The sequence below is a fragment of the Alternaria atra genome (genome assembly GCF_907166805.1).
Source record: "Alternaria atra isolate CS162 genome assembly, contig: 25, whole genome shotgun sequence".
Classification (NCBI taxonomy): Eukaryota; Fungi; Ascomycota; class Dothideomycetes; order Pleosporales; family Pleosporaceae; genus Alternaria; species Alternaria atra.
Genome location: NW_025091323.1, coordinates 1,093,602 through 1,120,443, shown reverse-complemented (window position 1 = coordinate 1,120,443; position 26,842 = coordinate 1,093,602). Strand labels below are relative to the sequence as shown.

Genomic DNA, 26,842 nt, shown 5'->3' with positions numbered 1-26,842 from the left:
TAGTCGTATCCATGCATCGTGTGTATGAGAAGCGCTGGCCAGGTGCTGCCCCTAAGCGGCTTAGCGCCCTTTCTCCTACGAACGCCCAGTGCAACGACTATCAATCATTCAACGCATCACCCATCACGCGTCGACTACCGCCCTACTCCACCACCCCGAATACCTGCGCACCAACCGAGCAGGCACCATGTCGTCAAACGAGCTCGCGCCCAGCTTCGCGCCATTCTTTGGCATGGTGAGTGCCTCGCCTTCGCCGTGTTGATGACTTCATAGCTAACCTACGACGCAGAGCGGAATCGCGTTTGCTGTGAGTGGCACTTGTCTCACGTAGCTGTCGAACTAATATACGAACTCTGACCAGATGATCTTTGGATGTACCACGCCCGACACGAGTGCTTGGAGGTGCAAGAGCTAACGGCAACAGGCGCGGGAGCTGCCTATGGCACAGCCAAAGCAGGTATCGGCATCGCGGGTATCGGAACATACAGGCCAGACCTGATTATGAAGGTGGGAAGCTGTCTAGAATGTGTCTGTGGGGGTTCCGTCTAACCAGGGCAGTCGCTCATCCCTATCGTCATGTCCGGTATCTTGGCCGTCTACGCCCTCGTCATATCCGTCCTCATCGCCAGCGACATCAAGCCGCCGCCGAATAACACATACTCGCTGTATGCAGGATTCATGCACATGGCTGCTGGACTGTCAGTCGGGTTGTCTGGGTTGGCTGCAGGTTATGCGATTGGAATTGTAGGAGACGCTGGCGTGCGCTCTTTCATGCGGCAATCGAGGATCTTTGTCGGCATGGTCCTCATCCTTATTTTCGCCGAAGTCCTGGGTCTCTATGGGTATGTCGAACCAACCAAGAGCGATTGGCCAACGACTAACATGTGTAGACTCATCGTCGCCCTTATCCTCAACACCCGAGCAAGTGGCTGAGCATAGCCGTGTGAGACTCACTTGGCTCCTACATTACAAGCGGACAAAGCGGACAAGGTGATGGATTTTGTACGACTACATGGTGTAGAAACAGTTGACGAGCATGCAAACATGGAGTTGCAACATTCGGAGTTTTGGGCATATCTAGTACAGTCGAATAGCATGTTTTGTTTCCGAATCGAATTGAAATTGGCAAGCAGAATGACAGCGCTGGTGAATATAGTGTGGAATCATGTTCTATACTGTTCAGTACGAAGATGTTCGTCTGAGTTGTACTTGACTAGGTGTATCGTTATGTCCGTGAACGCGATGTCTAACGTCCGAGCCTTGATTTGATCAGTCTTCTTTCAGTTTGGTACAGTATCCGCAATACATGTCAACGCGTTAACACGATGCATTGATTGTATACCCCTGGAGGACATGCTAGGTAAGCTTAAACGAGCCAGCCGTACTCGAAAAGCGGCGTGCAGTCTCATCAGGCTTAAGTCGGCTTTGTTGCAAGCCCTGTCCCCACGCCCTGCGTCATTGAGTGAGTGACCAAATGCCCCCGCTATGCATGCACCTTGTCGCGCCCGCTTTATAGTCCAACTCGCCCCTTGGCCGTGGTTGTCGAATGCTACAAGCCCGGCCGTTCCGCCTAACAGCAGGCTGACTTTCACGATACGTTTGCTTACTACACAAACAAAGCCGACGATTGACCCCCGCCGCTGCATGTGCCTGCTGCCATGTGTTGCTTGAATTACTGATTTCTGGACAAGACCTGACAGCACCTGAGCAACCACCTGCAACCCCTCGATCGCGCCTACTACTCGCACCACTGCTCCGCTGCCGCTGCCGCTGTCGCGTAACCCGCCACCATGGCGACTACCTTCAAGAACATGCTGCACCCCATGCAACACCACCGGGATAAGAAGGAGGCCTCTTCAACGTCGCAATCCGGCCCGCTACACGACCGCACCGATTCCGCCATGGACAGGCCGCGCGAGGAAGAGAAGCAGCAGCTGGCGCAATGGGAGGCGCAAAAGCACACACTCAGCCCTGACGAGATTGACATTGATCCGGAGAAGAAGCCCGTCGGCCACTCCTCCAAGGTCCTGCGCCAGGAAGACTTTGAGCTGATCAAGACGCTGGGCACGGGTGCGCATGCTTGTCCACGCCGCCAGACACAAGACTGGACGCTGACTATACGTCAGGTACATTTGCGCGCGTGTGGCTGGTGCGATTGAAGGACGCAAAGGCGGGCGACGAGAACAAAGTCTTTGCACTGAAGATCCTGCGCAAAGTCGATGGTACGTCTCCATCTCGATTCGACATGCACCCTTGGACATGGTGTCTGGGTATGCGCCTTTACAGCTACTAACCCTCCCAGTCATCCGCCTCAAGCAGGTCGAGCACGTCCGGAACGAGCGCAATGTCCTTGCCAAAGTTGCTGGCCACCCTTTCATAACCACCATGGTCGCCAGCTTCCAATCGCTGGATTCCCTCTATATGGTGGTACGTAGTAACGCGTATTCACGAGTGCTGGTCATTGGCTGACGTGATGGACAGCTGGACTACTGCCCCGGTGGCGAAGTCTTCAGCTACTTACGGAGAGCACGGCGCTTCAACGAGCCCACCTCACAGTTCTATGCTGCCGAAATTGTCCTTATACTAGAGTTTCTCCACGAGAGAGAGGGTGTTGCATACCGCGACCTGAAGCCCGAAAACATACTCATAGACGCCGAGGGCCACCTGAAGTTGGTGGATTTTGGGTTTGCTAAGAAGGTAGAGAATAGAGAGACCTACACGCTCTGCGGTACACCCGAGTATCTGGCACCCGAGGTCATTCGGAACACAGGCCACGGTACGGCGGTCGATTGGTGGGCATTTGGTATCCTTGTTTACGAGTTCCTCGTGGGACAACCGCCATTCTGGGACCAAAACCCAATGAAAATTTACGAGCAGTACGCAGGTATCCATGCTGTATTCGAGAGACGAGCACTAACGTCTTTTAGAATCGTAGAAGGACGTGTGCGCTTCCCTTCTGCCATGTCCCCCACTGCACGCGACCTCATCTCTGGCCTCTGCACAGTCGACACATCCAAGCGACTGGGTAATGTTGCAGGCGGCGCTCAACGCGTAAAACAACACGAGTGGTTTAAAAACATTGACTGGCAAAAACTGTACAACCGTGAAGTTCAAGGACCTATTGTACCTCACCTGAGGGGACCCGCCGATACACGCAACTTTGATGAATACGAACCCGAGTCGGAGAAGAGAGATCCATATACCAAGGAAATGAGCGATAAGTGGGAGGAGAGCTTCAAAGACTTTTAGGCCTTGGCTTGCGGACTTGATAAACGAAGCAAAGGGATGAATGATAGTCTTGAACATTTACACGCAGAAGTTGAGGGCCGAGACTAGGACAGAAGGAGAGCATTAGATATGCGCCCCAGAGTCCACAACGAAGCTTTGTAGATGGAAGGGAATAGGGGCTTCGGGCTCGGTAAGGGTTAGTTTTTCTACTATGACGAGTTTCCCCATTGCCATGCACGCTATACGTGCTGGAGATAATACTGGTGTTACGTTTCGGTATGAAGCGCACATAACCATATGGAACGCAAACGCATCTCGAGAATGAAGATGCAGTCATCATTATATCGTTACCGCTCTGCACAATCCTCTATCCAATTCTTACTAACATCGATGTTGGTTTCTTCAATCATATTCCCACCAACCAGACACGCCTACCACCTCGAACCTTTTCAAACACATTCGAATTATTATGCATACACGGAGTATAGTCATGATTAGCAAGCAAAAATCAAGGCAAAAACATACAACAGCGGGGATTCGCCAGTGGTCACCCACCTGACTACTAATCCGCCGATTACAAGCTTGAGTACCGCTGAGCGAACGGGAAGCGCTATGTTCTTGAATCTATGGTCGTATGTGAAGGAAATGGACAGAATAGTGTTATATCAAGCCATACGTGATTGGGTGTTGGTGCATAGTAACTAATGTCGATGGAACAGAACTGCGACGCACGTTTCATGGAGACTAGCATAGGGTCTCGGTCGTTGGAGTAGGTCAGTTAGTTCTTCGAAAATAGAGGTTTGACAGGCGCTTCCCGTTATGACTGTTGCGTTCCAAACCCGTGGTACCGTGTAGACCAAGACGCAATTTACACATGTCGGCCAATGAGCTGGGTATCGGGCCTTATCAGCCACAGTGGCGGACAGAAACCAAATCTGGTGTAGACCGTAGGTGCTATCAAGTTTATCTCGACAGCCTGCATACATGTGGCGAAGGATGCACGCGGAAGTCCATGTACGAATCGACGATGGGTGTGCGGATGAGTCGGGCGGAGCGCTACGTACAGTCGACGTAGGTTGAATAGGAGTTGGGAGAGCCTGGGTGGATTTGGCTCAAGGTGAGCTGGCCATGGAACGTGCTGGGATAGCCTGTGAAGACGACTGCAGGCGTTCTGCTGCGATTAGTGAGACTGGCATTTGGGCGAGACACGTCTTGACAGCTTAACGCGTGCGCAAGCAGACTGGGCACACTGGCAGGTGGCAAGTTGGGCGGTGTCAACAGTGAGAGGGGTGAACGCTCCTCTTTACACGGCCCAAGCGCGAATGAGATTAACATGGTAATACTTGTTTGCAAAGAAGCACAACACGACGCATTTCCTTTTCGTCTTTTGTAGTAATTGGCTCATGCCCCTTTCCTTCTTGTTCTAATCGTAGTTGTCTATTCTTCTCGTGTGGCCCCCCGCAGCACGACTCCCTTGATTTGCCAGCAAGTGATGGACAGTCAGGCCAAGCTCATCCGATAGCTTCACAGCGACGCCGCGGACCAGAAGAAGTCAGGCCGACATTTCCCCCCAATTCTCACAGCGCAACGGCCTCGCAGCGCTTCTCCAAACTGCATGCTGGCCGCCTTCGGCTCGTTGCCGGTATGAGCAGTATCAAGGCGCGTCTGCACAATGCGCGGTCCAAACTGCTGCGACGTAGCAGCGCGTCGTCGACCCGTGCCAGTGCACGCTCAATAACTTCCTCGGCAGGCAGCGAGAGACAGCCACAGCCACCCAGTTCCTTGCGCAAAAGTGTCTCGCTACAGAAGCTGCCTGAGGCATCTGGCCCCGACGCTGCGAACGACAGAACGACTGATCCGCGAATGGTAAGGTCGGAAGTGCTGGGAACGGCCTCCGAAAGTCAGGCCGACGTCCACGGGAGCACTGGGAGCTTGAACACCTCGCGAGATCGACACTCGACCTACACGGGCACGAGCGCCGCAAGCACCCACGCCCGCAAGCCCTCAGCCGACGACATCCCCATCGTCTGTCCAGAGGTGACGCTTGAAGCACCTACGCCCATCCATTCCGTAGTGCAGCAGCCTGCCGAGCTCAACCGCGCGGAACCATCGCTTTCGTCGGCACCAAGCGACCACAGTGATCTTCCCCCCGCCAGCAGCAACGATACGTCTCATGCACCATCGCCTACCCTCGTCCGCCGCCAGTCTGTCGTCAACAAGACCGATGCGCAGATAATCAAAAACCTTCTCGTCCCCGACATTCCCCAGGCTGCCATCGCCACCGGCCCGCCCACCGTCGCCGATTATTTTGGCGGAGCACCCGCCAACTTCAGCGCTGGCATGCTGCACCGCAAGATCTGGGTCAAGCGGCCCAATGCCTCGGCTACACTGGTGCAGATTCGCGAAGATGACCTGGTCGACGATGTCCGCGAGATGATTCTCAAAAAGTACGCCAACTCGCTCGGCAGGAGCTTCGACTCGCCCGACGTGATACTGCGCATCATACCGCGCGACGCACAGCGGGCAGGAGAGCGCACGCTGGGTCCCGAAGAGGACATGTGCCGCACACTGGATGCCTACTTCCCTGACGGCCAAAACGTCAACGAGGCTCTCATCATCGACGTGCCGCAACGGAGGACCCCCAAGCCCTCACCACGCGTGCCCTTGTACTATGCCCACCATGAGGACGGTGCCCATGCGCAGACCGAGTACTTCCCGCCCATGCCCGTCATCGCTCCTTCTCCAGCTGCCTCGGGCCAGGAGCGCGAGGCCCGCATGCCTCTGCCTCATGCGCCCCACTCGATAGCCGTGCTCAACACCGGACAGCTGCCTGCACTGCCATCGCCCGGCGGCACCAGACGAGGGCCGTTGCACGCTCATCGGCCCAAGTTCCCTAGAACACACACGGCCTCTCCAACCACCCTTGGCGGCGGCATTCCCTCGTCAGCAACGTCCGCCCGCCCCCCAAACCGCCCGCGCCACGACTCCTCTGCCTCCGAAGCTAAGAACTCTGCCGCCTCGAACAACCCGATACCTACCCCACCCGCTTCGGCCGATCCTATCGCACACTCCCAGACCCTCCATGAGTCGACTCCGCCCACCCCACGTATATCCTCACCCCAACCGAACAACAAGAAGAAGCGGAGAAAGGCACCGTTGGAGCCACCAAGTCTACCAGCCGGCCTTCTAGATGGCTCAGTGCCGCCTATCAATGTTCTGATTGTAGAAGACAACATCATCAACTTGCGAGTTTTGGGTGCTTTTATGCAGCGTTTGAAGGTTCGGTGGCAGCGCGCCATGAACGGAAAAGAGGCGGTGACTAAGTGGAAGGCAGGTGGATTCCATTTGGTACTCATGGACATCCAGCTGCCTGTCATGAACGGTCTGGAGGCAACAAAGGAGATAAGACGGTTAGAGCGTGTCAACAGCATTGGTGTCTTTAGCAGTGGTAGCACCGAAGCCCCTAACAACAAACTTGGATCAGAGGGCAAGGAGCAAAACGAGCTGGTCGAGGATGATCGCCTCGGTGACAAGGGCATGTTCAAAAGCCCCGTCATTATCGTCGCGCTTACAGCCAGTTCGCTGCAGAGCGACAGGCACGAGGCTCTGGCGGCTGGCTGTAACGACTTTTTGACCAAGGTAAGAAGTCATGTCGTATATTGAATGCAATCACACTAACACGTGTCACAGCCTGTCAACTTTGTCTGGCTTGAGCGCAAGGTCAAGGAATGGGGCTGCATGCAAGCCCTGATTGACTTCGATGGATGGCGCAAGTGGAAAGACTTTGCCGACAAGTCCGAGAACAACGACAACACGTCGAAGCTGTCCGGAGGCTACTCGAGCATCGCTCCGAACAAGAAGTCAAGCAGCATCCTAAGCCCGACCACCGCAGCTAATCCAGAGGCAAACGGCGTGAAGAAAGATGGAGATGTAGAGAGAAAGAGTAAACGCAAGAGTCTAGGTGTTATACCACCTCCCGTACTACAAGAGGAGGCCGAGACACCGCCTGCTGAGGTTGACAACGGAGACAACTGAGCTTCATTGTCTTCCTTGCATCGATATCTGCGTCCGTCTCTCAATCTACCAACTCCCTCACCTACCAATCACCAAATGTCACTTGGTTGTAAATTGTCACAACACCACTTTCCAGGCCCTCTCTACGCTTTTCAAGGGCCCCATATCTTCTTTGTTCAATTCTTCAGTACCCTTGTCTTGTTGTCTCCAGCGTTTGGTCACATCACACTTGTTTCTGCCCGTCTGCCGGTCACCTGGGCGTCTTCTGTATGCAATCTGCTTCTAGGTCTAGAGCAGGGAGATTGGACTCTCACTTTACACATACACGATTTGAACGCTTGTTTGAGAGGAGCGTTTGTTTGATATCGCATTGGGAGGGTGCGTAGACGCTTCTGTTGCAGTACAGAGAAGCTATTGGTTTTTAATGTTAATTCTGCGGAACCGTTTGCGATCTTCTATGCATGGGCGTTTCGGTGCTATCATTGCTTTATCAATGTGCATAAACTTGGAGTTTCATTAATTACGTCACCTTGCTGAGCGCATAATAGCTCCTGACAGATCGTGCTCAGAAGAAGTCTCACCCAGGCCCTCGTCCGTTGCTGTGGAAACGGCTCGCTTAGACTTTCCGCCGTGGACCCCTCCAAACCCTGGCACTTCCATCTGGAACCCTAACTAATCGTCACCCAACTACACCGCTCGCTCAGGCTCTCGAAGATGCCCGCAAAAGTCGTATATGGAAAGAAGAGGAATGGAGAACGAACTGCATTCACAAAGTTCCTTTCTCCTGAGAAAGGAGCTGCGCACAGGGAAATTGAGGACGAAAATACGACTAGCGGCGCGACACGTGATCGGCGGCCGCCAACAGAACGGGAAGGAGTCGATATCTCGGTGTTAGAGCAGGGATTAGGAAAACTACGAATAGAGCAAACAAAGCCCGCGGAAGATGAGGGTACATCAAGAAAACGGTCGAGATCACGCAAAACGAAGTGTGGAGTTAATGAAGATACCACAAAGGAGAATGATGTCCCATTTGGCGATGTCTTGGAACAGAGCATGCAGGCTCTATCGATCAAGGCCACGAAGGAGGATGAGTCCAAGATGCTCAAGGAACCACGTAAACCCCGAAAGGTACTAAGTGACCGCAACATCAACGTCTTGCACAATGTCGACGAATTAGCCCGATCAGCCCCGAAACCGAAAAAAGAGAAGAAACGTGTGGTGCCTATCGCGGTCGCCCAAGACGTTATTACCACACCTATAATAACCCCAGTACAGATAGATCCAGCCCAACCAAAACCGGCATCAATACAATCAGTAGCGTGTCTACCTACGCCCGAACCTACGCCTGAGCCTGAAGATGTCTACACTTCTTATGCTTCCCCACTACTGGCTCTCAGCGATAGAAAGAAGGTTGTAGGATTTCAGGAGTGGTCAGACGAGCTGGAACCGCACTTTAAGATCACCAAGATCGCAGAAGCTTCCTTCTCAGAAGTATACCGGTTGTCTGCAATATCGCCCGCGAACGGAATCAAAGAGGAGTCGGTACTCAAAGTCGTAGCGCTCAAGACACCACCAGCTGTTCCTCTACCAAGCCAACTACACACTCGTGCAGTTCGAGACCGCGAAGCCCAGTTGGAGAAAGAAATGGAACAACGCGAACAGGACGATGCGTACAAATCACAGGTTGATGATGTTGTTTCCGAGGTTAAGCTCCTTCAGAATCTCACCCATATCCCTGGTTTTACCGTCTTCCGTGACCTTACGATTGTACAAGGTAGACCTTCGGCCTCCTTCAACGATGCATGGAAGGAATGGAACAAGGCACGGCCACGTGGCAAGAAGAGCGAATTCCCTGACCCAAGTAAAAAGACTAGCTATGACGAATATCAGCTCTGGGCGGTGGTGGAGATGCAAGACGCCGGTACAGATTGCGAGAAGATCATGGAGACGGGCGGCATGTCATCGATATGGGAAGTCTGGGATGTCTTCTGGGGTGCGGCGATTAGTGTAGGAAAAGCAGAAGAGGCATGTCAGTTCGAGCATCGCGATTTGCATCTCGGCAATATTTGTGTTCGGTCTTCACGCACAGGGGGGGATGTGCTGCAGGCTTCTATCAAAGAACCCTTGCGTCGCAAACTCCGCTTTACTGGGCTCGATACCACTGTCATCGATTACACTTTGTCACGCGCAGATATCCTCGCTTCTCAGTCCCGGTCCCGGAGAATATCGACCATGTCGCACGTTTCAAGCTCTACGGCCGCGTCTGCAAGTGAAGAAAAGGTTGAAGTGGCTTATCTGGATCTCAACAAAGATCTCGCGCTCTTCCAAGGCGACGCAAGTGAGGAATACCAGTACGAAATATACCGCTACATGCGCGGCGTGGCGCTTTTCGATAACCCACTACAATGCGAACTGTTAGATGTACCACAAGAAGAGGAAGAGATAGAAGAACAGGAGGAAGAGGAGGAGCTAGAGCGAGTGCCAGTCACACCCCAACGCTCACCTAGGAAGAACACGCATATTCGCTTCGACTCGGACGACGAACCACCTATGCCCCGACGATCGCCCAGGAAACACAATGACGAAGCTGTACCTGAGATTGAACAAAGTCTCGAAGTGGAGGAGGGGGGGCCTGAAGAAGACATCTGGCGCGATTTCCATCCCAAGACAAATCTCGTCTGGTTGCACTTCCTCCTCCACAAATTACTCAACCACCTCGCTGCTCTCTCGTCCCCGCCACATCACGTCTCCTCTCGTTCTATTGTCTCCAAACACGGCGACGTGGATAAGAAGAAAGTTGAGAAGAAGGCTCTGAGGCTGTACAAGGTCTTGCAAAGGGTCAGTGAGCTGCTATGTCCTGTTGCGCTGGGCAGAGAGGAGGGATTGGGTAGCGCGAAGGAGTTGGTGGTACTTGCGTTGGAAGAACGGTGGGTTAGGGTCGAGGATGTTGAGGGTTGAAGGAGGACATTTGATGTTTCTGGTGCTGCTGCATTGCTGGGCGTTTTGGGTGCTCTCTGCATCAGATGGAGTTAAAAGTCGTGGCATTGTTTATGAAATTACGAATATGACCATTATTGTACACATTTTGCTGTTTGAGTAGCATCAGTCGTATTCCTGCGATGCATCATCGTGCTCTCGAGATCTATTGGTGGTGTCTACTCTTCGATGCTGCACTTCAGTTCGGGGGCTTGGCAGTCATTCCATGGGGATGTTGACGCGGTTGATTCGTGTGGGGTTGGTACTGACCAAGACGTCAGCCGCTGACAACCGTTGAAGGAAGCAGCGACTAGAGAAGCCAAGTAAACTAGTGCAATCTACACATACAGTGAGCGACTAACCTGCTTACATCCACTCATCTGGAGGACTACACACTGTAAGCATTCGCCCGAAACGCGCGTGCGCTTGCAAAAATGTTGCGAAAAGGACGAGTCAGCCTATCGTATTCTCTCTCTAAACACTAGAAGAGCGGATGGCTGAACAGCCGGAACAGGTAACTAACGACCGGGAAGACGGCAACCCGTAAACTACAGCCGAACGACGCCACACCACAAAGTCACTAGTCATCTGAATCGAAACAGCAGAAACGCCTCGCACTCTGCCACCCCAAATGGAAGCAGAACCCACCTGGCCACCTCAACACGTGCGCCGATAGAGAAGGGAGATCTAACGGTGTTGAAGCGACCCATACGCCCGGTCAGGTATGATCTCAATGCTGCGGCCCACCAAAATCGGTGACGCTGACGCCTTGGCCATGTCAAATGATACTAAGCGAGGCCAATGGCGTGCGGTCAAGCACGGCAAAGCATACCTCGCTTAGAGACTTTGAAGAGGCAAAGGAGATTACAGCCACAATTTGGACATGATGGAACACGGTGTATACGGTAGGTGGGTATACACTACACGATAAAGGGCTAGGCGTCACTGAAACCACCTCCCCCACCGGAATAATTAGTCCACCTCCCACGTCGCCCGCGTTTACTTGGGTCTCTTCTTACAACGTTCTCTCATCACGTATCGTTGTCGTTGTCGTCTTTCTCTACTGCTCTGGTCCTACGTTCATCTCGCCAACCCTATGCGTTCCTACGCACGTACAGGCCTCCTGGCCACGCTGGTCATCGCAACACAATTCCTCGTCGTTGTGTCAGCCCAAGAAGACCGACCGAAAGGAAACTTCCGACAATGTTTAGAAGTCAGCCCAGAATGTCCAGTATTCGCAACACTATACGGGTACCGTCCCAACCTAGGGGCCAACGCCTTTCTCTGTGCCCTCTTCGCCACCCTGTGCATCTCCACGCTAGTCATCGGCATTATGAGCAAGACATGGACCTACACGGCTGCATTGGCGATCGGCACCTTTCTCGAAGCTGCAGGATACGCCGGGCGCGTCATCATGAATGACAACCCTTGGAGTGAGTCTGGTTTCAAACTGCAAATCTGCTGTCTTGTTCTCGGTCCAAGTTTTGTCGCTGCCGCTATCTATCTCACTCTGAAGCACTTTGTCTTGTACTGCGGACCCCAGCATTCGCTCCTCAAGGCTCGTCTCTATCCCTGGATCTTTATCGGCTGCGACTTCGGTTCCATTGTGCTCCAGGCATGCGGTGGAGGTATGGCGGCCGCAGGTGGTACAACAAACAAGAAGCTTATTGACGGCGGCAACAACCTCATCGTAGCTGGTATTGCGTTCCAGGTCGTCACCATGGCTGTGTGTGGTGGACTGATCCTCGTATACATTTTCCGATACCGCAAGGCCCGCAAGCAACATGATACCATTGGAGAGAAGAGCACGTACGAAATGGACAAGGAGACGGGTACTGTGAAGCTTGCCAAGATCAAGCTGTTCGGATGGATGGTTGTGCTGGCATACACTACTGTGCTTATTCGGTGCATCTACCGTTTACCGGAGATGGCTGGTGGATGGGGAAACGCGCTCATGCGTAACGAGAAGGAGTTCCTCTTGCTCGACGGAATGTAAGTCTCCCTGATCCATGCCTCTTTCCGCAAAGACGAATCGCTAATAATAACAATTAGGATGTTGGCTATTGCTTGCACCGTGCTTACCTGCTTCCACCCCGCATACTTCTTCCCCCCTTTTGCTGCCTTCCGCCGTAACAAGTAGCTTTTCTTATTTTCCGTTCGTCAACCATAGACGTGTAGTTGTTTTTACCTGTTGTTACGCTCATCCCGTAACATTTTAGCATTACGATCTTGATAGCCTTCTTAGCATAGCGGTACTCACTATAGACGATATCTTTCTATTTCTACATTACACTCACTGCCTGGCCACCCAGGAAGACAATGTATAGCGTGACCAGTGGTTTTGACGAGAGCGTTCTAGCAGTCTTGAGCAGATGGCTCCGTTACAATATACGAACCATGAATCTGGAAAGATAAATCCTCTCAGTAGACCAACGTCTGTGTCAAACATGCTCCTTTCTTTGTGTTGACCTACACAGCTCCCCATCTCTCAGCATACCGATCATTCCCCGAGTCAACGTTCCTTTCATACTCACTCCGATCCGCCACAAACTGCGCCGTCTCCTCGCCAAACACCTCCGCTATCCACGCAAACGTCAGATCTATACCAGCCGAGATACCAGAGCTAGTCCAGATATTGCCGTCAACAACCCACCGAGCCTTTGCGACCCATTCGACATTTGGATGCTGAGCTTTGACCTTGACGAAATAGTAAGTGAACGAGTACCAACCAAAAAAAAAGGGCAAGGAAACAACAAGTAAGGTTCAACTTACATTATTGAAAGCACGCTTGTTAGTCGTAGCCTTCCTACCATCCAGCAAGCCAGTCCGAGCCAGAATCTCACTGCCCGTACAGACAGTCAAGACCCACTTGATGCTTCCCTTGCCACTCAGATCCAGTTTCTTCAAATACTCAACTTGTGGCTTCATCCACTCGTCACTCTTTGGTCCCCTTGCTCCTAGACCTCCCGGAAGCAGCAACATCTCCAGATCTTCCGGCGCATTCTCAAATGTATGCGTTGGGACTATGGACTGCGAGAATTGGGAGCCTTGTTCGTCTTGCACAAAGTTCTGGGTTGGCACTGGGTCCAGAGTTGCGGCAATGGTACAGAGGGTCAGAGTGTGACTGTTGGAGAGAATGTTCAAGGCGTCTAGGGGGCCGGCCCAGTCTAGTAGTTGAAATCCGGGGAAGATTACTACGCCGATCTTTGTGGGGAGAGGATTCGCTGGCATGTTGAGGTTTGGGAATGGGTGATCGCGTTCTTGCAATTGTAATGGCTACTCAGGGAGGACTGTAGGTCAGGTAAACACGTAGTGTCGTAGATGTGTTTTCAAATTTATGTAGTATTGTGACTCACACGTGGATGTGTTAGGCTTTGTGGGAGCTTGGTATTGTGAAGCATGACATTGGTAATCGATCGGGCTTGGTAGCCCAGTCGGGACCCCGGGAAAGTGGAGTAGCGCCCACGCGCCTTAGACGCTCTTGTCCGCACGCTGCTTGATTCGAGAGAGCCGAAATTGTGCTACAGGGCATAGTCACGACGGCTCCACGGCCGGTAGTCGCATCTTACATATTTGGGTCAAGATCGTGAGATGAGCAAATTCAGCACTTTCAATGTGACCAAAGTCAGTGCGAAGACGAGCCAACGGTGTTATCATTAAGATCTACACAACACCGTTCATATGTACGCCCTGTGAGTCCTGTTGCTGTACTGTGAGCATCTGCCTTGCTCGGTCGATCCTTTCCTTTGTCAAAATGTAGCTCTTGGGAATGTCACCCTTCTGAACCATCTCCTCGTGCACAACGGCCAGATCTTTGCCGTCGTTTTGGCCGAGTACCATGTCGACAATTGCCTTCCCGCACAATGTACCATTCGGCATACCGTGTCCTGTGTACCCACCGGCTAGCCACAAGCCTTCCCTATCCGGCACCTTGCCAACCCACGGATGATCATCACGAGAATAGCCCATGATGCCAGTCCACTGTGCCGCGGCTTTGAGTTCAGTCAGGCCTTCAGTCTGTCCGTCCAACTGTAAAACCTTCAACAGCGCACCGCGGAGATATGCAGCAGAGCCTTCATCAATCACGCTGTCATCCGAGATGCCTATGCTTGGATAGTGTCCAGCTCCGCGGCCGCCACCGAACATCAAGTGACCAGCGGGGTTTGGGACGCCCTCGAATGGGCGCTGGATAAGGTAGTCGTCATTGTTAGCTGGTTGACCAAGAGCTGCAACCATGCCGTACGAGTCTGGTATAAGGGTAGATCCTGCAGGTGGGAAAAGGGCAGACATCTCACCCCGACAAGGCACAATGAGATCGGCGAAGTGAGGTAGGAGAGCTGATGTGTAGCCGTTGGTTGCGAGAATGACTGTCTTGCTGCTGATGGTGCCACGGGGTGTGTGGAGGGTATGCGTACCATCTGACGAAGTAATCTCAGTGACGGGAGTCTTGGTCTGTAGGTTGAGCTGGTCATTCTCGATAAGCTTCTTGAGAATGAATGTAACTAGCTTGTATGGCCATAAACTCGCAGCACCTTCACTTAGCGTCGCTCCAACACAGTCAGGTGCGACACGGTGCTTCTTGAGATCCTCCTTGTCCTTGATAATCGTGACATGGCGTGCAATTTCAGGTGCTATCTTCCCAAGATGTTCAATTTCCTTCTCGGCCTCGTTCATTGCCTCTTCAGTCCAGAATGTGCGGCAGCCAGTTACATCGCGCCACTCGCAAGGCACGCCGTTGTCATGAATGTAGGATCGCACTGCAGCGACGTTCTTGAGTTCGAACTCGGCTACGTCGCTACTTCGATCGAAGAGGAGGGGTTGGCAGTGTCCACCATTCTGTTTGCGCAATCGTCAGCAGATGTGCGCCGAAGGTTTCGGTCAGACAATGTTGAGATCAGGGAGTGGGCGCAGTCGACTTACCCTTCCTGTGGCGCCCCAACACGCCTCTCTGGCCTCGAGTAGAACAATGCTCTTGCCGGCAGCCCTCTTATCCTCAGAAAGATACCTGGCTGCACTCGCGCCAGTTATACCAGATCCCACGATAACAATGTCGGCTTCGGCAGGTAATTCCTCCGTTGTGCGGTGACCGATTAAGAACTCATTCGGTTCGCTGTGCCAGAAGGAGTTGGACGAAGTCGGTGTCGGAAGCGTTGCGCGTTCGTGCTTCATGATAGATGCGAGTATAGACGGAGTACAAGAGAGGGCAGGGTGGAACGGATCGCGATTGAGTCTTAAGTATGTCTTCGCTCTATGCAAACCCTGGAGGACAAGCCGATGCGGTGTGACGAACGTTGTTTCTCCAGATTCGGAATGCGTGTTTTTGTACCGACGGATGGTCAACCTCACGTCGGCGTGATGGAGGGGTAGTGGGTCATACTTCGGGATTCGATGTCGCAGATTAGCCCACCTGGGGTATCATGTCATTACTCCGATAACAGCATGTAACATGCACGGCGTTCAAGGAAGGCGTATCAAATGTCGAAATCATCGTCGCGTGCTGTCGGAAGTTTCCCAAAAGCACAGAGCACAAGAAGACATGAAGGTACTCCCTGGAGCGGTGAGGTCAGCTGGTACCTGGGACATGGCAGGCTGGCTGGTGCGGAACCGGAGCAGAGATCGCGAGTCAGTAGGGCTGATTATGTAAAGAGGCAATGCAATCAACTCCGACAACTCTCTCGCTTCGGACCAAGACACATTATACGATCTCTGCGCAAAGCATCAAGCAACATTGTTTTCTTCCATCCAGTGTGGAGTTAGGTCGCTCTGGTGAGCACGCGCACCTCGCAAACGTAGTACCACGACATACTGCACGATACTGCAATGTCAATTTATATGCTCGAAGCTAATATACAGCTACCTAGGTGGGTAACGACAGGAAGAATGTGAGAGACAATGACAATGGCAACCCCGAGACCAGCTCAAGTACCCTCTTCATCTCTGCAGTACCTAAGCTAACATTGATACAATCTCGTTCAATCATCTCATCATCATTCGTCGTAACGTTCATCAGAAGGCAGCCAGGCACTCGTCCACAAGTGTAGTACAGCCAGCAGTAATCGGTTATCCGTCTGGGTTACTTCCGTCGCTGGACCAGCCCTTTTGCCGAAGCCGTCAGCGAGTATCCGTTGAACAGCCAGTCGTTTGAATGCCGTCCCTTCCACGGATCGCTTCCACTTGTGCTCCGCCGGCCTGCATCCTGTATGCCAGGTCTGCCACTTTGTAGCGGTACTGCGGCTGGCCGTGTTGAACTGTTAGGACTTATAGTGGAAGCACGCCCTGGTGAGTAAGGTGCTTGGTCGGGCGGCATGACCATGGGCGACTTGGAGCGTTTGCGAGATGTGGCTCCACGAGAGCGACTTCGTGAGCGACCGCGGATGCGTGCTGAAATGGCGCCGAAGAATGACTCCTCGGTCGGCGAAGCAGTCGTGCGGGCCGTTGGTGATGCTGGGGAATAGGGTGGGGATGTTTGACCCGATGACGACTGTGATTTTTGTGAATCGACAGTGTTTGTTCGGATCGGCAGCGGCATGGGTTGATTGTGAGATGCCATGTTGGTCATACGTGGAGATTCAAAAAGTTGAGACGTGCGCAGAGTGCTCTTCGTCTCTGCGTATGAAAGTAGCAGCCTATTGCAGACGAAGGTGACAAAAGATGACTGCAGAAGACGGATGTGAGGCTCAAAAGTCAGGCCGTCAGCACAATATATAACACCTACGCCTCAAAGGATGCTCGTCATTTCCTTTGATCTGTGTCCTCAGCACATACTTGGCGCATATCGCAACTTAAACAAGATGTCGGTGACTTGTTACAATCTTGCAGCATTACACCCAATCAGATGCTTCAAATGTCAGGCGGGGCCTCCAGTTCGCTATGTTCCTCAAGCAAGCTGACCGACTCCCCACCTCGGAACGAGCGTCTAGAGCCCCACCGTCCACTGCAAAGCCAACGCATCTAACCGAGAACCCAGACCATGAGAGGCTCCCGTTGCAATATAGGGCTAGCCGCAAGCCAATGAATGCAGATGGTATGTCTCTAAACCGCGATTTTGGGGTCACCGGTTTTGAGGGGTGCGAATACTTGTCTCCGTCACAGTGGCTACTTCGCGCTCGTTGGAACTTGTTTGTGCGATCAATGTATTAGTTGGTACTTCTGTATCGAACACATGAATAGCGCCGGAGTAGAGCGAGATCTTTACTAACTGTTACGCAATGCTGCGTTAGACTGCCACCGAGCTGCAAAGTCCTGCGAGGACCATTGTGTTCTCCTTGACGGAATGTACGTGGTATCAGACCAGTCTGGGAGCTGAAGTGATCATGCGCGTCTTGTGTGGAAAACAAGCTCACGAGCACCAAAGTCTCTATTAGGCTTATCAGCCAGAAGCGACATGATGCTTAATAACAAACCAACACCCCGCACCTTGGTGTCGCGTCCAAGACTTTCGCCTATTCTAGGCCTGCATGCGCACAGCAGATAAGGTGAAGGGATGGAAAGCTGAGAGTGCAGCTGAGAATACAAAAAAGAAAGAGGTATCATGAGCTGGCTAGGTGAGCGCATGGTCGTAAAAACCAGACCCAGCCTTCACAGAATAAGTTAAAAAAAGAAGTGATCATCTCGCAATTGTGGAGAAGGATGTTATGCATCCTCCGGGAGCTGTTGCTTGTTAGTTGTGTGTTGGTGATAATGGATATGGAATAGAACGTACTCGAACCCGGGCCAATTGCTTGGAAGGCAATTATCCTACCGTTGGACCAAGAATGCTTGATGAAAAATTGTGGAATTTTGCATTTATATATCCAACGCGCGACAGATAATCATTTCATAATCAGACCGTTTGTCATGGCCGTAAAGAAAGAATTGTGATGCCATCACTATTTAGCTAAACTTGAGCCCCTCTTTCGCCCCACCCCGACTTTCTACGTTCTTTGCTGTGGTTGCCTCCACTCCATGCAAGCAGAAAATCGAGTCGCCAATTCTTATCACGCTAACGCTCAGGTTCAAAAATCTTCAGGCCAGCACTCCGCCGTGAGACCTTCGTTGTTCTCCAGTATCACGGCTTACGATTAGACGCCAAGGCTTCATGAGTCCCCCAATCCTCTTTGTAATCAGATGTACATCAAATTGAGCGCAATCGTGTTTCAGGTGATTTCATGCAATGGAGTTTTTCCATTAAGTTCTACATACACATCTTCCAACTGCATCCGCTTTCTCCATCTACCGCTCAACACATTCTCAACACAACGAAATATTTACAGAAGAAAACCTTTTACATTTCTAGTTGGCAGCAGCGATCTTGCGACGCTCGTTCAATCCACCACGCTTGGTGTAGCCAGTCTGGGGCTTGGTGTAGCCCTGAGCAGGCTGGTAGGCGGCAGGAACGACGGGAGTAGCGGAAGGCTTGTCGCTGCTCTCGCAAGGAGTAGAGGTGGCACCAGCGGGGTAGGGAGTGTTGTCGTAGACAGGGGCGGATGTGGGCTGCACAGGAGTCGGGGTCGACTGTACAGAGGAAGAGCAAGGGGTCGACGAAGCCTCACCGTAAACGTCAGTGCTGTAGGCCGAAGACTTGGCCGGGGTAGGTGTAGCCTGGCTGTATACATCGGATGACTTGGCGGGTGTGACGGATGCGGTGCTGCTCTCGCAAGGAGTGGAGCTGGCGCTTGCAGGGTAGTGCTCTACAGGAGTAGACTCAGGGTAGGGCTTGGTAGAGATGGTAGAGAGAGTCGACTTGACGTTCTCACCATAGCCGTGGTTGTCATTGTATGATGGCTTAGTGTATACAGCAGCGGGAGTAGAAGCACTGTAGCCGGAAGACTTCGCTGGGGTGACAGAAGCAGTGCTGCTCTCGCAAGGGGTAGAGCTAGCCGCAGCGGGGCTGGAGGCACTGTACATGGAAGACTCAAAAGCTGGGGTAGAAGCACTGTATACATCGGATGACTTGGTAGGGGTAACGGAAGCACTGCTGCTCTCACAAGGAGTGGAGCTGGCCATCGCGGAGGACTCAGTGCCATAGGCAGGAGCTGAGGAGCTAGCGCCATAAGCAGGCGCTGAGGAAGCAGTGCCGTAGGCGGGAGTAGACTCAGGGTAAGCATGCTCCTTAGACGAGACAGTAGCCGTGGTTGGCTTTCCGTTGTCGCCATAGGCGTTTCCGCCGTTGTAGGAGGGCTTGGTGTAGATAGTGGCAGGAGTAGAAGCCGGGTACGACTCCTGAACGGAAGATGGGTGGCCCTTTACCGGACCGGCAGGGTAGGAGGGGTAGTTGTTCTCACCCTCAACAGGCTTGTTGGGAGTAGCGGGGTAAGAAGGATGGTTGTGCTCGCCCTCAGTAGGCTGCTTGGGGGTGGCAGGGTATGAGGGATGGTTGTTCTCACCCTCAGTAGGCTTGTTAGGGGTGGCAGATGGCTTGTTGTGGCCGTAAGAGTTGTCGTGAGCGGGGGTGGAGGTAGGGTAGGCCGCATGGTCGGTGCTCTTCTTGGGGGTCGACGTAGCTTCGTACTTCTTGGTCTGCTCGTACTCGCAAGTGTAGGCCTGTCCAGGCTTGGTGATGGTGACAGTCTTGGCCTCATGGTGGTAGACACCAGCCTCGTAGTGCTTAGCAGTTGGGTATGCGACTTCGGTGTCGTGGTCGTACACGGTGGTTGTGGGCTTCGCGACCTCATAGTTGCCGGTGGTGGATGCATAGATTGTGGTGTGCTTGATCACAGTCTCGGTCACAGTCTTGCCACCGTTGACCTTGGTCTCATAGGCAGCGTAAGCGCCAGTGATGTAACCGGTCTGCTTGGCTTCAATGGACTGACCTCCGTAGGTGCAAGTCTCGCCAGCCTTCGCAGTCTTCGTGGCCTCAGCTGGGTAGGTAACAGGGTGGTCAATGGTGACGTCCTTGCTAGGGACTGTGTAGACACCGGGCTTCTCATAAGTAGTGACCTCAGGCTTAGGAGTGCCGTAGGAGTACTCGTGGACGTACTCAGACCACTTTCCGCCCTTGTACTCCTTAACATTAACAGGTTGCTTCTTCTCGCCCTCCTTGTAGAGGCCGGAGCCGGGGTATCCGGGAAGCGCGTGAGGACCAAGTTGGTTGTATGGCACCTCCTCAATCTTCTCGTACAACTCGTACCAGCAGCCCTCAGTGCCGTTCTTGTATGCAGCGCCGGTAGGTGCAGCGTAGCCGCCTGTTGCAGTGGCGGAGTGGGTGATTGTCTTCGTGGTGTGGTAGACAACAACGGGCTGCGCCGTCTTGGTGATCGTAGCGTAGTTGTTGTCGTAGTCCTTGATCACAGTCGACACATAGGCGTCCTCGTCCCACTTGGCGCAATCCTTACCACCGTAGGCGGGAGACACGCAGGTGGGGTACGGCTGGTGCTGAGTGGTCACGGTGACTGGCTGCTTGCCATAGCCTGGGACGATAGTGGTGTATCCGATGGGCTTCGCGGAGGTGCTTGGCTTGACAACGGAGCTGGACTCAGCATCCGCGCCGTATCCGCCATAAGCCTCGTAGGCAGCTGCAGTGGCAGCGAAAATTAGGGCGTACTTCATTGTGATGGTGGTGGTTGTTTAATTAGATATTAAATATGAATATGATCGTGTATAACGAGTGACTGGGGTAAGATAGTATAGGAAAAAACGAGTGTAGGAAAGAGGTTTTAATAATTAAGTAGAAAGTGTGGATGAAAGAAAGAACTGCGAGATGCAATTCCCATATATACTCACCAAACGAACATCTCCTGGGCAGACACGCCCCTGAGGTGGAGAGTCTATCGCTCGCTTGCTATCATGGATTCGCGGGTGTTCAGCTCTAGAACGCGACACGTGCGCAACGCATGAGCATACCACTCGGTATTGGTTTTCAACTCAGATGTACTTACGAATACGAAGAATAAGCTTTCGGACGTAAACGCTACTATCCAGACCGACACATCAAGAACAGTAAGTACTCTCAGAGGAAGAGCTTTGTCGAGATATCGAACGAGGTATCTTGGACTTCAGCCGTCTATCAAACACTTGTCTGCTTCTATTGTACCAGAGACTCGCGCACTGAGTTTGCAAAAGCATCTTTATGCATGCTACAAGTCTAGGCGGCGGGTCGGGCGGAAGGTTAGGGGTCCCGTTTGGGCGGATGTCTCTCCACTTGGCCGAAAGCTTGATACCCCGATATATGCTGTCAATTGTGATCTTGCTAGCAACGCGCTCGTCGTGAGAACAGTAATTGTGCTTCTACCATCCAATGAGGTTCCAATGTTTATTTTTGAACCTCAATTCTAGACCTGGTGGTCATTGCGTGTTCAATAGTGTGGATTTTGACAGGATCCCGTCTCCGTTGAACGCACGTTCAGTTCGGCTGATAGTTGACTGAGGTTGCCGACTCTTTGTAAGTCGTTGAGTGGCAATAATCAGTATGCTACCGAGGTGTAATGTGGACAGCGACGCAGATGATTGAACAACCTCATATTTGTCTGTCGGAAGTAAATCCTATTCTTTCCCCTAGCAGTGGCAACATACCAAAGACCGCGTCGGAATCATGACTACGTGGGCATGATGTTCGTGCTGTGTTCGCCAAAGAATAGACCACTTCAGGGGCTGCGCCACATCTGTTCTTGCACTAGCGCTTCCTTTTTAGATCTCACTAGCGCCCAACCATCCGTACACGGAGATATCAGACCAGCGATACGAAGCTTTGTAAACGCCTTCAAAGCACGTGCTTGGTTCATTACATTATGAAAGATTCATAGATACGCGAATGCAAGCTTGAAAGCTCCGGGAGGTTCTGACAGTACCTAGGTAAGTTTCGAGGCAACGATCGAGATGTCTTTGACGAAGGAAGCCTGTATAAAAGCTTTTAAGACAGGACTTTGCATGGCGGTTGTATCCAATTACCAATATTATTCTTCAACGCGCGACAACGCTATAGTTCAAGCATGTTGCGCCACCTTATTTGTCCCGCTTATCTAGTTCCAGCAACGTGTGTTTACATCACTGGACGCCACTTCAGCTTGTACAGAGATTTACTGACACTTCAAGAGCGCCTCTATGATAGCATCTTGTTGCTGCGACTTCCTCACTGGAAGAGGTGCTTGAGCGACGCTGATCGAGGACGACCTTGATATGGTAATAGCCGAAACGACGAGACTTGCGATCCAGCTGTTGTCTACGACATGAGATCTCTAGTTACCATATCCGATGACTTTCAGAAGAACAACTGGTAGACGTGTTCGGCGCTGAACGTGTCGCAGTCAAGATCTTTGATTATGTTTGAACCATCCAAGCTCATCTAAAGTATGTCCGTGTTAAATTTCGATAACTTAATCGTCGCAACTTCAAACATGAAGTGACAGTCAGATTCGGTTTCAAAGCTCCATTAAATGTAACTCTTTTCAGCGACCTTGAGACCTCGGGAGGATTGGGTGTTCACCAAAGTCCCCCGAGCATCCAAATCCAGGCTTCGTACAAATTCTTCGGAGTGCGCGACGAGCATGTTGGAAGCATGACCACCTCCTACCCACACTTTTGCATTGTTCTTATCTGGAGAGCCAATAAATACAAGGCCGTTGTAGCGGGTATTGAGATGTCTTCGATTTTTCCCGCAATCTTAGCAGGGGACTCCTTCACTTGGCAGAGTATAGAATATATAACCCTGAGGCCGTCCCCATCAACCACAATGTCCGTCGTACGCATCGGTTTTTCACTCGTGGGCACAGGCCGCCGCCCGTTTAACCTCGAGAAGTGAGAGCACTGTCAGTAAAAGAGAAGATACAATTGGAAGACCGAGAATAAGTGAATAAGGAACCTGTCATGGTCATCACATGGTGCGCGCCATGTTCTTGTGATGCCATGCTGTTGCACGAAAGCTGGTGAGTCCATGGCATATTTGCTATGTCAAAGGTTTTTAACATTTCGGGGTTAACAGGTACCCAGACTCATATGTTAAGTCTAACCATACACGCAATCTACTGAAGCCAATAAATGCGTGTGTGATGATGAGTCGTTGTGATAAGCAGTGATACCGATACCTATGCCTCTCATCACCGAATTTCCCCAACCGACCTCCAAACCCCGAAGAGGAGCATGGCTCGCCATGATTCCTAAGAAAATCATCTAAGAATAAGTTCCATCTTCCTACGCACACAAAAAGTTCGCATCCAGAACTTCTCAACTTCGCCACAGGCCGAACCACAAGACGACTCTCGACTCCACCGATGGATTACGATCATCGCGCCAAATACGATCCGTGACACGAAGTCAATTGCAGGTCTAGCTTGGTTCAACGTCCTACGGGCTCTTGGTACCGGAGAGAGTTGCGATGGTTTCCAGAACTGATACTGGAGTCGCGTCACCGAAGACGAGACCCAACTGTTCACCTGGACATCTTGGGCCCATAAGTCCGGATACGATCTATACGCGGCTAGAAGTGAACACCGTATACTCTACGAACAGTTAGAGCATCTCTAGTCTGCCAGTTGTCATTCGGCTTATCATCGGGCTTATCAGGTACGACCAGCTATCGTTCTACACTTCCTCTCGCCTAAAATTTTACTGGCCACACATCTCCCTACTATGCACAATGAACACAGACCTGATGGCACCACCTCGACTGAAATTTACATCTTTCTGGACGATTGGAACAACCTCGTCTGAGAAAAAGCGGTGAAGAACCGACACGAAGAGGTTTATCGAGTTTCGCCCCATGGAACACAGTGTATATCAAAGTGGTTCGCGGACAAACACCGAGCCTGTCGCATGATCGCTTCTGGGAATCGCGAGTAGACACGAGTAATGGGCAGGAGGGTTGGACGGAAAAGTAGTAGATCACCGTAAACTCATGCCCCATTTCACTCGCCTACAACGAAGTCCACACCCTAATACTGCTATTTTGGCAAAATTAACAGAACCTGGCAAACATAGATAACCATTATCAGATTCTCACGAGGAGAGTGAGTGTTTTCTGGACCCTTTTTTCCGGTGGGTGAGCAGGGATGAAACAACACCGAGGGGACTGCATACGAGACACGATCTTCGAAACTAGGCATCGCGGCAGCCGCGGTAGACGGTACGGTACGTAAGCACTTCCGTACCATTGAAGTGGCGTTGGAGTGAAAAATGTTGATAAACAGCAGAAGCCATGGGCCTTTTTGTCATGCGCAAGATGGGCTGGACCTCAGGATCAGATACTTCACGGCAGATATATCCCTCAAACTACGCGAAAGTGTAGCAAATCCCGGGCTGTGCCTCACATGCGCATGACAGGATGGCCAGCATGTTGGAAAGAAGAGAAATCAGTGGTCTTCCTCTTACAAGATGTGGGGACTTGCAAGCGTTCAAGGCGGTCTAGGACGTATTCTAGTCGAGGCACGATAGCCGTTAATCCAGCGCGACAAGAATGGGAAGCTGTAACGGCTGATCCCGCAGGGGTATTTGCCGACATGAGAAACTTCTCCGGGATCCCACCCTGGTATACTGGGTCTCCATCAAGATATCCAAGCGCAGGCGCTGACTCGTAATACATGCAATACGTGTCTCTGGCCCATAAGTGTCTTACAAGCCCAAGTGAAGAGGAAATTCTATAGCTTCCGTGTTCAAGGATTTGATTGTTTCAGCATGGTTATTCCTGACCATTCTCTTACAGGCCTTGTTGGTGAGGCCGAGCAGGACCGAATCTGCCCTATACGGTATCTGCACAACCCTTTGCAGTCCAATCCGCCATGGATTCATCGTTGCGTTGTTTCGTTCCCTAGAGGCGGAGGAGAGGTTCACAATACCAAGGAGCGCGTGTTCAATACGTTCAATCCGCTCAATGGCATATGCGACGTTCCTTACTGCAGCTCCATCTCCGATGTGTACGAATCACGGTTCTGGAGAGAGGGTATGGAGGCGGCGAGAACAACAATATTTCTTCTTGCCAGCGAGGAAGATGATGAACACCTCCCTGTGAAGCATGGAATGTCCATTCAAGACATTGCACGCCGGGAACTTCGTCCTGGATTCAAGCACCGTGTCTTGCGCTGCCCAGGTTACATGTATCCCTTTACCACAGATGCACGACGATACGAACTCATCGCTATATTCGCCTGCCTGCTTTTTCTTTTCGACGGTATGTTCTCTCAATCCATTCTCGTGGCTCTGCTCTAGACCAAGTAGCTAACACAAACACCAGACCGGAGCGAGGTAGTAGGCGACAAGGAAGTGCCCGCATTGATCGACGATTTCTGCAAGCGGTTAGAGGATCCCAAATACACATCCAAACTCGCAAAGACACCTCTGCAAGCATTTCTTGACCAAGTCACAATCGACGTACGCGCCGCCGATGCGCAAAAAGGAAACGGAGGCGAAGACATGTACAAAGAACTCCGCAACCACGCACTCCAATCTATCAATCCCCCAGAGACCTTCGCATCATTGGAGGACTATCTCACATTCCGCGACGGAAACATTTGCGCAGGCTGGACCTTCGCCGCCGTAAAGTTCTCCCTAGCATCCAGCGTTGATATCCAACAACCCGCCATTGCGCACTTTATGAAACTTGCGACGGAGCACCTTTCCATCGCCAATGACCTCTACAGCTACGAGAAAGAAGCGCGCGCCTACCGTACAGGTGAATGTCCTGACCTCATCAATTTCGTCACCGTCGTGCAAAAGCTACTCGGTCTCCCTAACGAAGCTTCTGCGCTGGAAATGTCGTACGCCCTCTTACTGCAGCGCGAACAGTGGCTCTGGGAGGAGTTGAAGCGGCTCGAGACGCAGAATCTGAGTGAAGAGACGTGGGAGTTTTTGAGGGGTATGTGGGCGAATCTGTCGGGGAATACCTTCTTTAGTATGACGACTGTGCGGTATGGTGGGGAGAAGTCGAGGATACCGAAGCAGATGAAGACATCGGAGCAAGTGAAAGCACCAGAGTGTGGCTGTAGGATGAGCGGTAGGGCGGAGTCGGACAGTGGGTATTCGGATGATGCGTCGAATGGTGCTAGTAAGATTGACACTCCAAACGACCTCAGTAAGGTTGGTACTTTGGACGGTATCAACAAAGTCCTAGCCAAGTGAGCGGTAAGATTGGTCTTCTCTTCTTGACCGATCTTGCCGTACATGGATTCTGGATATTGCGACGAGTCTCCTTTCTTCTATAAGCCAAGTCTGTGTAACGACCATATAAAGCAACGATATGTCACGATTCCACTGCCATGGCTACACGATCTGTATGTTCTTGAGAGATGCTAATAGGTAGCCAACCAGGCCATCTACTGTCTCATTCCCATAGCTTCTGGGCCAGTACCAAGGATTAACATGCATCGATGCCAGGCCGTCGTGTACTCTCCTAGTCGTACTCCCCTATCGTCGATCCTGGAATCAATCTCAACACACTGGGAGAAATCACACCTGGCTGGAAGATATCCGCTTTGGCAGGCTTGGAGGTGTCGACTTGCTGTGAGGTTGAAGTTTCAGATGGTGGCTTGCTGTGTTAGAGATTAGGTAGTATTAGCGGCTTGGCAGAGCCGCAGGACAGCCTGACGTTACTAGTGTCCATCGCTCCAGTCTCCTGCGCTGCAACGTAACCAGCATCTGTGGGTGTGAGTTCGCGAATGATGCTTCCGATACCATTCAGTTCGCGACTGCTTCTGATGGGGTCATGCCTGAACTCTGCGTT

At 51.9% G+C, this 26,842-nt stretch overlaps 9 protein-coding genes across 9 annotated transcripts; 6 read left to right on the top strand and 3 right to left on the bottom strand.

Annotated features, from left to right (window-relative positions):
- Positions 1-187: 187 nt before the first annotated feature.
- On the top strand, positions 188-933 carry ALTATR162_LOCUS5363 (uncharacterized protein; the record flags this gene model as incomplete). Its single annotated transcript, XM_043312982.1, has 6 exons — positions 188-235; positions 290-307; positions 362-374; positions 425-507; positions 559-842; positions 891-933. The coding sequence occupies 6 exons, from the start codon at positions 188-190 to the stop codon at positions 931-933; spliced, it is 489 nt and encodes a 162-aa protein (XP_043168917.1).
- Positions 934-1,790: 857 nt separating this feature from the next.
- On the top strand, positions 1,791-3,249 carry ALTATR162_LOCUS5362 (uncharacterized protein; the record flags this gene model as incomplete). The annotated part of the gene is made up of 5 exons (XM_043312981.1): positions 1,791-2,070; positions 2,127-2,222; positions 2,303-2,427; positions 2,482-2,876; positions 2,928-3,249. 5 exons carry the CDS (start codon positions 1,791-1,793, stop codon positions 3,247-3,249), a joined length of 1,218 nt encoding a protein of 405 aa, XP_043168916.1.
- A 1,623-nt stretch (positions 3,250-4,872) lies between these two features.
- ALTATR162_LOCUS5361 (uncharacterized protein) lies at positions 4,873-7,263 on the top strand (the record flags this gene model as incomplete). Its single annotated transcript, XM_043312980.1, has 2 exons — positions 4,873-6,867; positions 6,919-7,263. The coding sequence occupies 2 exons, from the start codon at positions 4,873-4,875 to the stop codon at positions 7,261-7,263; spliced, it is 2,340 nt and encodes a 779-aa protein (XP_043168915.1).
- Positions 7,264-7,956: 693 nt separating this feature from the next.
- Positions 7,957-10,200, top strand: ALTATR162_LOCUS5360 (uncharacterized protein; the record flags this gene model as incomplete). The annotated part of the gene is made up of 1 exon (XM_043312979.1): positions 7,957-10,200. The coding sequence occupies one exon, from the start codon at positions 7,957-7,959 to the stop codon at positions 10,198-10,200; it is 2,244 nt and encodes a 747-aa protein (XP_043168914.1).
- Positions 10,201-11,314: 1,114 nt separating this feature from the next.
- ALTATR162_LOCUS5359 (uncharacterized protein) lies at positions 11,315-12,358 on the top strand (the record flags this gene model as incomplete). The annotated part of the gene is made up of 2 exons (XM_043312978.1): positions 11,315-12,210; positions 12,271-12,358. The coding sequence occupies 2 exons, from the start codon at positions 11,315-11,317 to the stop codon at positions 12,356-12,358; spliced, it is 984 nt and encodes a 327-aa protein (XP_043168913.1).
- Positions 12,359-12,687: 329 nt separating this feature from the next.
- ALTATR162_LOCUS5358 (uncharacterized protein) lies at positions 12,688-13,449 on the bottom strand (the record flags this gene model as incomplete). Its single annotated transcript, XM_043312977.1, has 2 exons — positions 12,688-12,915; positions 12,991-13,449. The coding sequence occupies 2 exons, from the start codon at positions 13,447-13,449 to the stop codon at positions 12,688-12,690; spliced, it is 687 nt and encodes a 228-aa protein (XP_043168912.1).
- Positions 13,450-13,881: 432 nt separating this feature from the next.
- ALTATR162_LOCUS5357 (uncharacterized protein) lies at positions 13,882-15,387 on the bottom strand (the record flags this gene model as incomplete). The annotated part of the gene is made up of 2 exons (XM_043312976.1): positions 13,882-15,054; positions 15,139-15,387. The coding sequence occupies 2 exons, from the start codon at positions 15,385-15,387 to the stop codon at positions 13,882-13,884; spliced, it is 1,422 nt and encodes a 473-aa protein (XP_043168911.1).
- Positions 15,388-18,489: 3,102 nt separating this feature from the next.
- Positions 18,490-20,745, bottom strand: ALTATR162_LOCUS5356 (uncharacterized protein; the record flags this gene model as incomplete). Its single annotated transcript, XM_043312975.1, has 1 exon — positions 18,490-20,745. The coding sequence occupies one exon, from the start codon at positions 20,743-20,745 to the stop codon at positions 18,490-18,492; it is 2,256 nt and encodes a 751-aa protein (XP_043168910.1).
- A 4,056-nt stretch (positions 20,746-24,801) lies between these two features.
- On the top strand, positions 24,802-26,241 carry ALTATR162_LOCUS5355 (uncharacterized protein; the record flags this gene model as incomplete). Its single annotated transcript, XM_043312974.1, has 2 exons — positions 24,802-25,294; positions 25,358-26,241. 2 exons carry the CDS (start codon positions 24,802-24,804, stop codon positions 26,239-26,241), a joined length of 1,377 nt encoding a protein of 458 aa, XP_043168909.1.
- Positions 26,242-26,842: the final 601 nt, after the last annotated feature.